Source organism: Sorex araneus, chromosome 5, assembly GCF_027595985.1.
Source record: "Sorex araneus isolate mSorAra2 chromosome 5, mSorAra2.pri, whole genome shotgun sequence".
In the NCBI taxonomy this organism is placed as follows: Eukaryota; Metazoa; Chordata; class Mammalia; order Eulipotyphla; family Soricidae; genus Sorex; species Sorex araneus.
Window position 1 is genome coordinate 44,211,293 of NC_073306.1, and position 14,484 is coordinate 44,225,776.

Sequence of the window (14,484 nt, forward strand, 5' to 3'; positions counted from 1 at the left end):
GCGGTGGCCCTCGGGGGCAACGCTGGGCTCTGTCTGGCCTGTTCACAGCGTGGGAAAGGGGGATCCACCTGTTCCGGGGACACTCCTGGCGCCTAGGGAATGCCTCCTGGCTGCCACAGATCTGAGGGGCCCGGGGTGCTGTGCATGGTGCGTCCTGGTCTGGGGACGGTCTTCACAGGACAGGACTGATAGGTTTTCCTCCCCCCCTCCACACTCCCTCCTTCTGCTCTCCCCACCCCACTCTTCAGATAGATCTGCTTGGGGTGGGTGGGGTCCCCAAAGGTACTAATGGAGCTGAGTAAGTTACTAGGAACTCAGCTGTGGTTCAGATGAACTGGGTTCAAAAGCCGCCTGACCTGGGCAAACCTGGGCAAACCACATAATGTTCTGAGCCTCAGTGCGCCCTCTGTAAAATGGGTCAGCGGTCATGCCGGCCTCAGAGCTGCAGGGAGAATGGACTATATGAGTTACTGGCATCTCGTGCTGGCCACAATGGCCAGGGTGTTGGGCCTTTCTTCTTCAAGGCCAAGGTCAGGCCCCGCTTCAGATCTCTCCAGCCTTCAGTGCCAGAGGGGCAGTGCTGTGTGCCCTCCAGTATAGAGGAGCCCGAGGACACCACCAGCCCCAGAGGTGGTGAGGCGCTCTCCCCAGGTGACCGTTGGCCCCCCACTGCTCCCCTTCTCTCCATCACCATATGCCCATGGGCCATGCGTGAGGGCAAAGCCCGGCTGTGATCTCTGAGGCCGGGTTCAAGTGTGGAGAGGTGGGATCGGGCCAGAGAAGCAGCCCTGACTGTGGTCCCTAAAGATGGGCTGCTTGTCGGGAGGGTGTCTTGGGAAATGTCACAGGAGCACAGGGGACCCAGAGGAGCCCGCACCTCCCGGGGAAGGGAGAAACCTGCACGAACTTTGCTGGGCAGTTAACTGTCACTGCAGAGCAGAGTTTGGGGCCCCGAGAGTTTGGGGAAACCTGGCTTGGGCATGAGTGACCAGAGGACGCTCTGGCGCTGGGGGAGGCTGGGGGACGTTCTGCTGAAGGGACCTGGGCAGGCCAGTGAGGCAGGGCAGCCTGACCAAGCCTGGGTGCCACCAGGGAGCGGTGCCTGGGCCTGCAGCCCTGACATTGGGGAACAAAAGCTTTCGGTTCCTGTAGCAACCGTGGCTCCAGCTGCTGCAAAGTTCCGGGGAGGCGGGCGGAGGGCGGCTGAGTCACCGCCCCCTCCCCCAGCCACCCGCCAGCCCTCGCCCGGACTGGGGGCCGTCCCTCAGTCCCCAGCCCGCGCGGAGCCCCCACCCCAACCCCGCCAGGGATCGGAACCCCTTGGGTGCCCCTTCCCCTCGGTCCTGCCCACCGACTTAGGCTGGGAGCCTGGGCGCGCCCTCTTGGGGGCCTGCGGACCCCGCCCCTCGGCCTGCACCGGCAGGGGGTCCCCGCCCGCCCGCGTGGTGGCAGGGGCCGGCTAGGCAGCGGGGCGCAAGGGAGGCGGAGGGTGAGTGACGGGCGGGTGAATTGGAGCTGCCAGGTGGATAAACGCAAACGCGACGGATATGCGCCCCGCCGCCCCCCTCCTCCCAGGCCGGGGTGGGGGCAGGGCGAACAGAGCTTCATCGCAGGATCCCCGGATCTCAGGATCCAGACACCCCGTCCTTGCTCCGAGGTGCCCCTCCTTCTGCTCCTAGTCAGCCCTTAGCCCCCCAGGTCTTGGCCCTTCTAGCTTCCGGAAGCTGATGCCCTTCTTGGTGCCCAAAGGGAGCCGGGGGCTGGACAGGCCTGGGGGCCTAGCCGAAAGGGTCCTTGAACAGGGGCTGGGCGTCTCAGGTTTGCTGGGGGCATGGTGAGCCAGCAGTGAAGGCAGCTCATGGCCAGAGAAGGGGTCCCCTAGATTAAGACCCAGACCAGAGAGGCCCCAGGGGCGGAGGCTGCTCATCTCCGTCAGCACTGACCTCCGCACCTGGCCTCTCTCGCTCTTCTGAGCAAAGGTGTTTGCAGCCTGCCTGCGGACCCGGCAAAGCTATTCCCTGATCCAACCCAAAGCGCCCCCCCTCCCCAGAGGCAGCCACCTCTGCCTCAGCAGGGGAGCAGGGAGAGGGTGAGGCTCTGCCAAGGGCCAGGGAAGGGGGGGTCAGGGCCTTTGCTCAGCCTCTACTGAGGCAATCCTCGAGGCAAGGATCACGGTGTCCAAGGCTTAGTCAGGGAAACTGAGGCTCTGGGTGGGCAATCATGGCTAATTGAGCAAGACAGGGAATCTCCCTCCCCCCCTCCCCACACGAACTGGGCTGTCCATGAGGCAAGGATCCTTCTAGGCCTTCTCAAAGGGAGGCATTGAGCTGCGGGCCTTATTTTGTGGGTGGGAGGGACCCCCTCAAAGGCCTCCTGTCACAGGAGGAGTCGTGAGGGGCATGCACACTCAGAACGCAATCCTGGAATGGGGTGAAGGAGGCAGAGCGAAGAATGGGTGAGGGCAGGGTTGAGATGGGACTCAGATCGTGCCCGTGCCGTGGGGCCATGGAATAGGGAGCAGAGGAGGCCCCAGAGGGTGGAGCTGGGGGGGCTGAGCACCCCGCTCCCAGCACACAAAGGAAGAAGCAGCAGGTCAGGTCCTCCTCCCGGTGGGCGCTTCACTGTCCAGTGCCGAACCCCCCCAGATCCAAGTGTGTGTCCACTCCAAGAGTCCTTCCACCTCCCTGCACGTGGACATGCCTTGTACCCCATCCGTGCGTTTGCACCCCGTGTGCTGGGAGCACCCACCTCTGTGGTCTGCACACACCTCTGTGCTGTGCGTGTTCACACAAAGGTGGGAATGTCCGTGTGTGCGTCTCTGCACACGCGCGTCTGCAGACCCTGGTGTGGGGGGGGGGCGGGGCGGGGAGATTCCCTGTCCTGCTCTAAGTGGGGGAGGCAAGGCCAGCTATAATGAGCCCCCGCCTCCCTCTGCTCAGCCGCAGCCATGGCCTGAATTTTGCAGCCTGCTTAAAAATAATTGGGGGCAGCGGGGGGATTGGATGTCACTCATCATCAGCCGCCGGCCCGCCGGTGCTGCTGCAGCAGGCTGGGGGGCTAATGGTCGGGCACCAGTGCAGTGGGCAGGCCGGGGATCTGCTCCCCTCACAGCTTGGGCGGGGGCTGGGGCAGTGTCGGGCAGACAGCCCGGGGCAGGTGTTTGGCGGGAGTGGGGGGTCTTCCCCAGGAGACTTCCTCCCCTACTTCTGGCCCCCCTTCCCCTGAGCGCCAGCAACGGCCACATGGGCCTGTTTGTCAGGCTGGGGCTTGGCCTGGCTCGGAGTCCACCACATGGGGGCACTGGAGCAGTGAAGGCCTCAGGGTCACCGCACAGACACCCGAGATCTGGGGTTCGCCCTCTCGCCCCCACCCTCCTAAACTTCGAAGGGGGAGTCTGTCCCTGGAGGGCAGCTGTGTCTCGGGGAAAGGAGTCCCCGTGCGAATTGCCCTACACCTGTCACTCAGTCCCGGAGCTCCTGGCTTATCCTTCTGGCCTGTAGCCCGAGCCGTGAGGACGGGAAGGGGCGAGGGGCCGGGGCCCCAGGCTGGACTCGGGGCCCTGCCTGGCTGCTCGCGTGAGATCTCCGGCAGATGGCCTTCCCTCGCGGCGCCTCCTCTTTCCCCGCTCGTGTGGCACAAGCAGGCTCTGGGGGCTCATCCCTGCCTGGAGTTCTGCTGGGGGCCTGGAGGATGGAGGCTGTGGACCCATTATGGGCCGAGGAGGGAGTGGAGCTGAGCCAGCTGAGACAGGGGGCAGGGGCAGGGGGAATGCGGGGAGGTGGGGAGGGTGCACCTGCACCCGCCCCCCCCGCCCCCCCGCTAGCTCCTGTGTGCCCTGGGCCGGCTACCCCTGCTGCCCTTCAGAGGTGGGCCTGGGGGCCAAGCGACCCGCCCACAGCAGGAGAATGTTCACACCTGTTGGGAGCCCCCCTAGAGTGCAGGTGAGGGGTGTGAGCCCCGCCCCCTTGAGCGCCTTGCAGACTAGGGAGGCCGGAGAGATACCCAGGGGGCTGGAGCGCCTTGGGCCAGGGTTTCATTCCTGCACTGCACTGCCAGCTGTGCCTCACCCCCTCCAGGAGGACAGACTCGAGGGGAGGGAACTAGCCCTGGGCACAGGGCCGGGGGAGGGACGGCCAGCAATGGAGACCCCGGTGGCCGAGGCGGACTTTCAGGGCTGTGGGAACAGAGCGGGAATGACAGTGAAGGCCTCCCTGTGGGGGGAGCCCGGAGCCCCGGGGATATCCCCGGGGCAGGAGCGGAAGTGGGTTTGAGAGGAGTGGTCGCGCCCATTTTGCAGTGGTCTTTCCCTCAGCAGAGGCGTCCCCCTCCCCCCGCCCCCGGTTGGACCGCTCACAGCATTCATACGTGGCGGGGCGCTCACGTGGGCACAGCTGGGGTATGCGTCGCCCCTGCCTGGCACCCGGAGCCGCTCCTCCCCTGCTCTCCCACTCAGCGCAGCGAGTGAGAATGACATTGTTTGGGGAATAACCTTGAATTGCTCTGATTTATAGGAAAGCAAATCGTTGTCAAACATTGCTTCTTTGACAATTACTGCTGGGTTCGGCGTGATGCGCCTCACGGCTGATCACGACACACGGAGAGCCACGGGTTCTGGGGTGCGCAGTGTGCGGGGGGGTTGGGAGCCACGGAATCAGAAGGAAACAGGTGTTTTCCTAAGGACTCCGATTCCCGACACGGCCCGAGTCCTGTCTCTCACTTCCCTCACATGGGAGGAGACTCGGGGGTCGGGATGACTCGTGCACCCGTTTTACAGGCATGGACACTGAGGCTCTGAGAGGTGAAGTCCCATGTCTGGGACCACACTGGTGGTCTGGGGTGACAGCGCGGTCTCCCAGCAGGCTCACCGGGTGAGATTTGGAGCCCAGGCTGGCCGTAGACCTGGGGTCACTGACCACTGTCTCTCTCCACAGGGCAAGGGACATAGGATGACCCCAGCCTGTCCCCTCTTACTATCTGTGATTCTGTCCCTGCGCCTGGCCGCCGCCTTCGACCCTGCCCCCAGTGCCTGCTCCGCCCTGGCCTCGGGCGTGCTCTACGGGGCCTTCTCTCTGCAGGACCTCTTTCCTACCATCGCCTCGGGCTGCTCCTGGACCCTGGAGAACCCCGACCCCACCAAGTACTCCCTCTACCTGCGCTTCAACCGCCAGGAGCAGGTGTGTGCCCACTTCGCCCCCCGCCTGCTGCCCCTGGACCACTACCTGGTCAACTTCACCTGCCTGCGGCCCAGCCCGGACGAGGCGGTGGCCCAGGAGGGGGCAGAGGTGGGGCAGCCAGAGGAGGAGGAGGTGGCCGTGGGCCTGGAGCTGTGCGGGGGCTCGGGCCCCTTCACCTTCCTGCACTTCGACAAGAACTTCGTGCAGCTGTGCCTGTCCGCCGAGCCCTCGGAGGCCCCGCGGCTCCTGGCGCCCGCGGCCCTGGCCTTCCGCTTCGTGGAGGTCCTGCTCATCAACAACAACAACTCCAGCCAGTTCACCTGCGGGGTGCTCTGCCGCTGGAGCGAGGAGTGTGGCCGCTCCGCGGGCCGGGCCTGTGGCTTCGCCCAGCCTGGCTGCAGCTGCCCCGGAGAGGCCGGAGCCGGCGCTGCCGCCGCTGCCACCACCACCACCACCACACCTCCAGGTCCGCCTGCGGCCCATACCCTGTCCAATGCCCTGGTGCCCGGGGGGCCAGCCCCACCTGCGGAGGCCGATTTGCACTCGGGGAGCAGCAATGACCTGTTCACCACCGAGATGAGATATGGTGAGTCTGCAGGGTCTCGAGGGCTGACGGCGTCCACGGGCGCCCGTGGTGGCCGATCCCAGGGCCACTCCTGGGGGTCCCTCTGTCTCCAGACTCATTCCAGATGAAGGGCTTCCCCAGTGTGAGCTGGGATCGGCGCTCCCTCTAGAAGAGCTGCCGGCCTGGGTGGATGAATGGGGGCACAGGGTCAGACCCTCTGCGTGATGCAGCGAAGGCAGGGGCCGTCCTCGGAGGGGCAGTCAGGGAAGGCTTCCCGGGGAAGCGATCCAGGAGCAGAGATCTAAAGGAGCAGTGGAAGCAGCCCAGCCTCAGGAGTTGGGGCAGGGGAGAGGGGGTGTTTCTAGGCAGAGGGAGCAGAGGAGACACAGGCCCGCAGCGGGGAAGCACTGGCTCTGTCCCTGGACAGGGCGGCCTGGAGTGTGTGCGAGCAGGAGATGGCTGTGGCCCTGCCCGTGCCTGGCGGGGCAGGGGGGTGCACGTGCCGCGGTGCAGAGGCTCCGAGGCAGCCTTGGAGGGCTGGGCTGGCTCTTCTCCTGACGTCCCCCGTCTCCTCCCTCTGGGCCCGTGTCCTCTGGGATGGAGGCCACCAGCTGCTGGAGCTTCCTGCTGACTGGGCAGAAGCTCGGGGAGCCCTTGAGTCCTGCCCGCTTCTGCTCCCCGCTGCCCTGCTCCCTCAGCAGCGCACCCGCCTGCCGACCCTCCGACCCTCCGACCCTCCCCTCTGCAGCTTCCAGGCCCCAGGACCCTCAGCTGCTCTCCGGAGTGCTGGGCCAGGGACTGGCCGCAGGGCCATCAGGGACAGAAGCAAGGACACGGCGCGGGAGGGAGGCGGAGTGTGATCTCTTCCAGTGCTGATTCTAACAGGAAGTCCCTGCCCTCCCGCTCAGGGCCTCAGTTTCCCCATTTGGGCAGCGGGTGCTGGTGGAGCATCACAGGGTGTCACGCAGGGATGGAAGCCGGAGAGGCCTGTGGATCTGATGGAGAGTTTACCAGGAAGCGGGCGGTGTGACGTGGGGTCTGCGAGGAGGGTGGAAGGAGTGTGACCTGTCCCAGCCCTGCTTTGAGGCCAGGGCCTTGAGTGGGGCGAGCCTGGGACTGATTCTTGGCATTTTTTTTTAATCTATAAAATGGGAAGGCGGTGGGGGGTTGCCCTGAATGAATCTGAGGGCCAGTTAGCGTGACAATGTGCTGGGGGGAGGGGTGGTTTCGCCTTCCCCAGGACACATTTGGCACCATGGCAGGTGCTCCGTGACTTTGCCCTGGCCTCTAACTATGGTCGATGAAGCTGTCCGAGTGACAGCCAGGCCATGGGCAGGTTACAGGCCCTGGAGCCGCTGGCCTGGGATTTAGTGCCTGCAGGAAGAAATTGAATTTCGCTTCTTTGTCGAACATTGGCGGAGAGCACAGAGCACCAGGCGTATATCAGGAGGTTTATGGTTCTTCCTGCTGCCTGGCCCGGCCTGTCACTGTGGGGGCGCCCCCCTGTCACGCTCTGCGGAGGGCACGCTCTTTTGTCTGGCTTTCCCTGCGGCCCCTCAGCCCAGTGGGCCGTGGTGGACGGAGCTGGACTGTGCCCTCCTGGGCGGGCACCATCTGGGCAGGCTGCCATGTGGAGCACGGAGCCAGAAGCAGCCAGCTGGGTTGGGCTGAAGCCGGAAGTGGGAGTTGGTTGGTAGCTGGGGTGTCTCTGGGTGCCAGAGCAGGCCAGTGCCACCGTGCCCACCCTCTTCAGTGCCCCTCAGCCCAGGGTGCGGGAGTTCCTGAAGGTTGCTCCTGGGCATGAGGCCCTGGTCCTCAGCAGCTCCCAGGTCTGGCCCTTCCCCCCTTCCCATGCCCTGACGCCCCCTGGCCTGCTTCCAGACTGCCACACTGGGGTCGCCTGCAGGGAGGCCCAGTGTAGAACAGGGTGCTGTGGCATCCGCCATCAGCAGCAGGTTAAGCTGGCACACTGCTGCCCAGCGCTGGCTGGCACGGCCTCTCCTACTCCCCTGACTGGCAAGCCTTTCTCATGCCTCCTCCTCCTCCCCTTGGCCCAGCTTGTCTGGGACAGGAGATGATGGCCTCAGCTAGTTCTCTGTGGCAGGAGGATCTGAGGGCCTGTGGCACGGGGGCCTGGCATCCTCAGTGCTGGGTGGCAGCAGCATCTTTGCCAAGCCTCACCTCCGCACCTCCCTTCGCCTCCTCCACGCTGGGCCAGCCAGACACGTGTTCCAGCTGTAGGAGCGCTGGCTGGCACACGGAGCCTCCAGCTTGAGAACAAGATTGGTGGAGAGGGTGGTGAGCGGGCAGCCAGAGCCCCGGGGCGGGGGAGAGGCGGGTGGGGGCTGCGGGCAGCTCTCCTCTCTGGACACCCCGAGTAGGATCAGTGGCCAGGCCAGGTAGGGCAGGGCGCAGGTGGCGATGAGCAGTGAGGCTGGGCCGGAACAGGGTCCCTGGGCCCGCCTCCGAGCCCAGTGCGCTTGACAAGAGGGTACAGGCGCCTGTTAATTTCACGCAAACTGCCTTTGATAGATCTCTTGTTATTTTTGGTGAGTTGAGCCATAAATTTGTGCCATCTTGCTGCCGCAATCTGTTAAGTGGGGGGAGAGGAAGGAAAAGAAGGCAGGCAGGAAGGAGCTCGGTGGTGGGGACTGGCTGAGGCCGGGCTAGAAGGCGGGTGGCAGAGGCAGTGCCAGCTGCAAGGCGCAGCTGTGGGCGGGGCAGGGACGCAGACGGCGTGGCTGCGCACGCTGACCCCTGGGGAACGTGTCTTTCCTCTCGCCATGCTTCCTGGGGGCCCCCTGGGAGTGCTGCTGGCCCACCCTCCCTGGCTCCAGGCTCCAGGCCAGAGGCATGACCACCCTGTGAGCCTGGGGGCTCCCGAGAGTCAGGCCTGGGATGCAACAGGGGGTGCGGGTCCACCTTCTGCCACAGTTGCCATGGACAAGGAACCCCAATTCTCTGTGTGCCCCTTCTCTGGTACAGCCCCCTGAACTCCCCCCTACCCATCGCCACCTGCCCTTCGGCCTTCCTTCCAAGCCTTCTCCCTTGCCCTGGCAAGCCCTGAGGGCCGTGTCCAGTCTTCTCAGCCTTTACCGCTGCCTTCCTGGAGTGACTTTAACCTCTGTCCCCGTCCCTCTCCAGCTTATTTCTCAATGCTCTGATTCCGTGGTCCACTGTTGTTCTCATTGCAGGAAGGGGGTCCCTGGCTGCCTGCTTATAGAGGCAGGCCCTCTGCTGGAGATTTTTCACAGGAGGGGCAGGCAGGTCCTTCCAGCCTGTCCCTGTGCAGCTGGAGCCCTGAGTGCCCGTCACAGGACAGAGAGTGGGACACAGACTCCCCTGGGCATCTCATCAGGGACACCCTGGTTCCCTACGTACTTCTTCCTGCCTTCTGAAAGTGTAGTTTACGCCAGCTTCAGGCTGGCTCTGGGCGGCTGGGATCCCCGGTGAACCAGACGCCCATCTGCCCTCTGGTGGGACGAAGGATCACTAGTGGACAATGACAGTCAAGAGTACGGGCTGGTGCTGGGGAGATAGTACAGCAGGTAAGGCCCTGCTTTGTACACAGCAGGCCCGGGTTCAGTTCCTGGCACCCCATGTGGTTCCCCCAACCACTGCTAGGCGTGATCCCTGAGGGCAGAGCCAGGAGTAAGCCCTGAGCATCATGGGTGTGCCCCCCCGCCAAAAAGCACAGAAAGCTCTGTCCCCCAAGCCTCAGGTTCAGTTACACACACACACACACACACACACACACACACACAACACATATGCTCTGAGCTGTGGGCAAGTTACTTCCCACCTGTGTTTCAGGCAGAAGACCCGGGAGGAGCTAGCAGGATGGCACACACCCAGCATGGGCCTGGCACATGGTGATCCTTCTGAGAAGCATGTGCCATGGTCCTTGAGTGTCATAGGTCCTGACAGACCGGAAGTCACAGAGGTGGGGGAGGAAGGAACAAGATCCCCAAGAAGTGGGGGTGGGGTGGGGTCTGAGAACTGAACGGGAATTCACCAGTCTACATAATTTTTCTTTACATCCAATCACATTCTTATATTAAAGCTTTTTACACATTTAAAAGAAATGTCCCGTCACAGGTAGAAAAAAAAAATAAGTCTTCCTTATGTAGAACAGCAGCTAAGCAGACTCAGTGGCCACCGTGCAAACAAAGCTGTGTGACTCCACTGCAGCTGGCCGGCCCGGCTCTCAGTTTGTTAGAAAGAGAAACGAGCACTTGCAGGGTGGGCCGGGGACATCTCTGGTGACACCCAGACTCTTGCCTGCTGCGTGAGGAAGGATGAAAGGAAGGTGACACAGAATCGATGATCCCCACTGGGATGCTTGCGGGGTTGTAAAGAGAGAAGCGGTCACTTGGAAGGACCACAGGGCGAAGTGGACTGGCCTAGGCAGGTTTGCCCTGGTCTCCCCCACTTTACAGAGACCTAGAGAGGGGCTGATGGGCTCAGTGCCTGACGCAGCGCTGTTCTGGGGGGCGCCCCGGGCCTCTGCCGCCTCACCCTTCCGGGACCCCCGAGGAGGAAAGGCTGTGTCAGGGCATGGAGGTGCAAGCGAGCCGCGTGCGGGCACGGGAGGCCAGTGGGCAGAGCTGGATGACCATGACCATGGTCTCAGGTGTGGGGGACGGGATGGAGGCTCTGGCAGCTGGCCCGGGACACTGGGGCCTTGGCCTCTGCAACAAAGGCCTTTGGGCATCGGGAACTTGGGTGTCGGGGGTGGGGTGCAGGGTGAGTCACATGTGGTGCCCGCCTGGTCATGTGGGGGAGGTAGCAGGTGCCCAGTTTGTGCCGCTGCGAGGCTGAGCAGACAGGCCAGGAGCTGGGAAGGAGAACCCCCGAGGGGCTGCGTTCTGGCCGGGCGTCTGGGGTCCGGGCCACCCGCCTGCAGAGGCTGGGGTCTTCAGAAGCCGCCCCTGGGGTTCTGTGGCCCAGTAGGGTGCAGGAAGCACTGCCGGCAGGGCGCCAGGGAGGGACATGACGGAGTCACATCGGCAGGGGCCATGTTTGCAGGGGCTGCACCAGAGCTGCTCCACACGCCGTCCCCAGCCGCTGGGAGGCCACGGAGGGCCCCGGGAAGGGAGCGCTGCTTTGTAAACTGCTCGCTCCCCTGCAAGTGATGATTATCGTGGTTATTTTTAACACGTTCATGACAAAGGAGGCTGAGGGGGCTGGACTGTGCGGAGTTTGGGGGGGCAGGGTCTGCAGCGCTCGGCGTAGCAGGAGCCCGCAGTCCTGCCCAGATGACAGCAAGCCGGTGCTCGCCCGGTCTCCCAGGCCTCAGTGGCCCCTGCCGGTGGGGGCAGAGGCCCCCCGGGGGATGTCAGGCTCTGTTTGCCGAATGTTTGTCTTAGGTCTGACTGCTCAGAGCTGGGTAGTCCGTGCGTGCGGAAGGCGAGGGAGACTGAGAACCTCCCCCAGGGCTGCAAGAGAGAACACAGCTTGGGGTCTTGGCCACAGAAGAAGGGGCCAGCATACCCCACTTCTTACATGATCAGTCTCGGAAGGCTTGCTGGAGGAGGCAGCAGTTGCCATGTAGAAGGGTTTGGTAGAGTTGGGGGGGGAGCATTCCGAGGGAAGGGGCTAGCACGCGCAGAAGAAGGGAGGAGGAGAGCCTTAGCACATTCAGAGGAGAGCAAGAAGCAGGTGGCAGCCCCCTCTCCGTGAGAGTGCACTGTGCTCTGGGGGGCCCTTATATCCTGTTCCATTTCATTCTTACAGCGAGCTTGTGACAGGCTGGAGTCTATTATTTCTGTTTGAAGTTTTGTTTTTTTTCTTAAGCTCAGGGAAGTGGGTGACTCGCCCAAGGGCACACAGCAAGACTGGCAGAGCTGGGAATCGTCCCTGATCATCCCTGTCTCTGCCCAACGTGGCCTCGCAGGGGGCTTGGAGAAAGCAGAGCCGGCCTGGCTAGCAGATGCCAGGACACGCCAGGGGCTACGCCACGGCTCGCTCCTCTGCAGGCCAGAGTGGGGTCATGCTGGGTGCTCCGAAGGTCACTTGGAGGTGACACAGGGCTGTGGAGAACGTAGATGTGCCAGGGCACAGTTAGGAAGTGAAAACTAGGTCAAAAGGTAAGAGGCGAGTAGGAGGGGCTGTCGAGGAGTGGGTCTGAGCTGGAGCACCCCCCCCACCCTTAGCTGGGGCAGGCCAGTGGAGTCTGGGTGCCTGCAGCTGTCAGGCCCAACCTCCTCCCCCGGGACCTCCCCTCCCCTCCTCTCCTCTTCCCCACTCTCCCCTCCTCTTCTTCCTCTTCTCACTCTCCTCTCCTCTATCCTCTCTTCTTCTCTTTCACTCTTCTTCCCTCCCTCCCTCTCTCCCTCCCACACTCCCTCTCTCCCTCCCACATTCCCTCCCTCCCTCCCTCCCTCCCTCCCTCCCTCCCTCCCTCCCTTCCTCCCTCCCTCCCTCCCTCCCTCCCTTCCTTCCTTCCTTCCTTCCTTCCTTCCTTCCTTCCTTCCTTCCTTCCTTCCTTCCCTTTCTCTTTTTTCTTTTTCTTTTTGGTGTTGGGCCACACTCAGCAGTGTTCAAGTTCTGTTCCTGGCTCTGTGCTCAGAAGTGACCTCTTGTACTGTCCCTCTAGTCCCCGGAGTCCCTTTCTTCAGTAGGACAGGAGAGCCTGTCCGCCCCGGAGGGAGTGAGGTGCTTTAGAGTGAAAGCCTGACGTTGGGTGGTTTGTGTAGACAGAGCTGCCTCATCCCAGACAGGCAGGGCAGCCGTGAGGTCATAAGATTGATGGGCAGTGGGTCATCTGTGGTCAGGGCAGACAGCCAGGTGGAACTGTGCACTCCCGTGCCTCTGGCACAGCTGGGTGAGCCACTTGCACCCCGGCCAGGATCGCTCCTCGGCTTCCCATCCCAGCACCCCCCTAGACTTCCTGCCCCATGCCCAGAGCTGCCTGGGGCCTGCCTGGGGCATGTGCGGAGCAAATAATTATTTTGGTTTTGATTTTGGAGGGTAGGGTTGGTCACACCCGGTGGTGCTCAGGGTTGACTCCTGGCTCTGCATTCAGGGATCACCCCTGCTAGGCTTGGGGGACCAGATGGAGTGCTGGGGATTAAACCCTGGCTGGCCGCGAGCAAAGCAAACTCCTTACCAGAACAAATTTAACTGTCTCAGTTAATGACACTCCGGTCGGATCTCTCATCTTCCCTCTGGGGCAGAATTGACTTTACGTTGTGCGTGTGCGTGTGCGTGTGCGTGCGTGTGTGTGTGTGTGTGTGTGTGTGTGTGTGTGTGTGTGGTGGAGGGGGCTGGTGGAGGCTCCCTACTGGGTGGCTGTGTGGTTCTGGATGTATTCTTGCCGCCCTCTGGGCCAGCTCAGGAGGCCAGGAGAGAGACACACGTTCAGACATGTTCAGATTTTCAAACAGGGCGCTTGCTCCAGCCCACTCTGGAGAAAGCAGGCTGGCCAGCCAGTGGTCAGTGAAGGCCGGGAGCAGAGGGTTGGCAAGACCGCCCGGCAGGCAGGTCAAGCTGGTCTCCCGGGCCATGTTGGATGGACTTACCAGATGCCCGGCTGGTGGATGGGGCCCACAGACGCCATGACGGGACAGGTTCTGGAGGAGGGGACTCCCGGCCGAATCTGCGCAGAGCGAGAGGCATGCGTGGAAAGCTTTTGGGTTTGTGTGTTGGCTGGTCGGCACAGAGGCTGCCAGTTCTTGAGCTATAGTCATAATTGTCCTTGCCCGTTTCCAGTAACCCCTTCCCCCCACCCCGGGGCACTTAGCAAGCTCCCCCACAAACACCAGCATGTTCTTTGGCGTTTCCTGCTCTTTCACGAGGCCAGATTTTGTACTGGTGTTCATTGCGGACCGGGAGAGGACTCAGCTGCAACCTTCCGCTCCAGGGCTGACTGGGGATGTGTGTGGGGGGGGGGTGGGGGGGGCAGGTCCATGGACAGAAGATGGAGTCATCTGTCATGAGTGGGCACAAGGAAGAGAGGGCAGCCAACTCAGCTGGGAATAAAGAAGGCTTCATAGATGGGAAAGCATTTGCAATGGGTTTTGAAGGTCAAGTAGGAGTTTCCCTGGTGAAACAGGGAACAAGCCGGCAGAGGTTCGAGAGATGATGATGTAGACACGCTCAGTTCCAGGACCCCAGGCAGGAAGGCTACTTTGGAGGCGAGAGGATGTGCAGAGGTGAAGCGCGGGAGAGGGAGGGCTGAAGAGAATGACTCGGGAACAGCCCCTCACAGGAGGGAATGAAGCCTGGGGCCGAGGCTGTGGGCTGGCAGGGGCAGGGGTGGGGGTAGTGAGTTTAAGTGACGAAGTGTGGGTGCTGAGGCCAGAGAGATAGAACAGAGGTTAGGACATGTGTCTGGTTAGATCCCCAGCACCGCCTACGGTCCTCCAGATGCCAACTGGAGAGATCCCTGAGCATCACAGGGCATGGCACCAAAACCAAATTAAAGAAGAAAGCATGGATGGCTGATGTGGAGAGACCTGTGTGAAAGATGATGGCATGGGCCTGAGAGGAAGGGGCGAGCAGGAGGACTGGTGTGTGTGTGTGTGTGTGTGTGTGTGTGTGTGTGTGTGTGTGTGTGTGTACAAGGCTGAGGTCACATGGTTTGCAAGTGTCAGTGGGTCAGTGGGATTCAGCCACCCAGCGATGCCAATGACTTAGTAAGAGCAGTTTCAGCAGAAAGATGCCACCAGAGTGATGATACAGCAGGTATGATGTTTGCCTTGCACGTGGCAGACCCAGGTTCAATCCCCGGCATCTCATATG

At 62.5% G+C, this 14,484-nt stretch overlaps 1 protein-coding gene across 12 annotated transcripts in view; it reads left to right on the forward strand.

The window, feature by feature from the left end:
* Positions 1-14,484, forward strand: part of ADGRB2 (adhesion G protein-coupled receptor B2) — a 34,648-nt gene that overhangs the window by 1,575 nt on the left and 18,589 nt on the right. For 11 of the 12 annotated variants that reach the window (XM_055137360.1, XM_055137362.1, XM_055137365.1 and 8 more), the window contains exon 2: positions 4,932-5,760. In XM_055137360.1, coding sequence (XP_054993335.1) covers positions 4,947-5,760 — 814 coding nt within the window. In that variant the 5' untranslated portion in view covers positions 4,932-4,946. Of the gene's footprint in view, positions 1-4,931; positions 5,761-14,484 lie in introns of those variants that run through there. The other variant, XM_012931625.2, reaches the window with a different exon arrangement.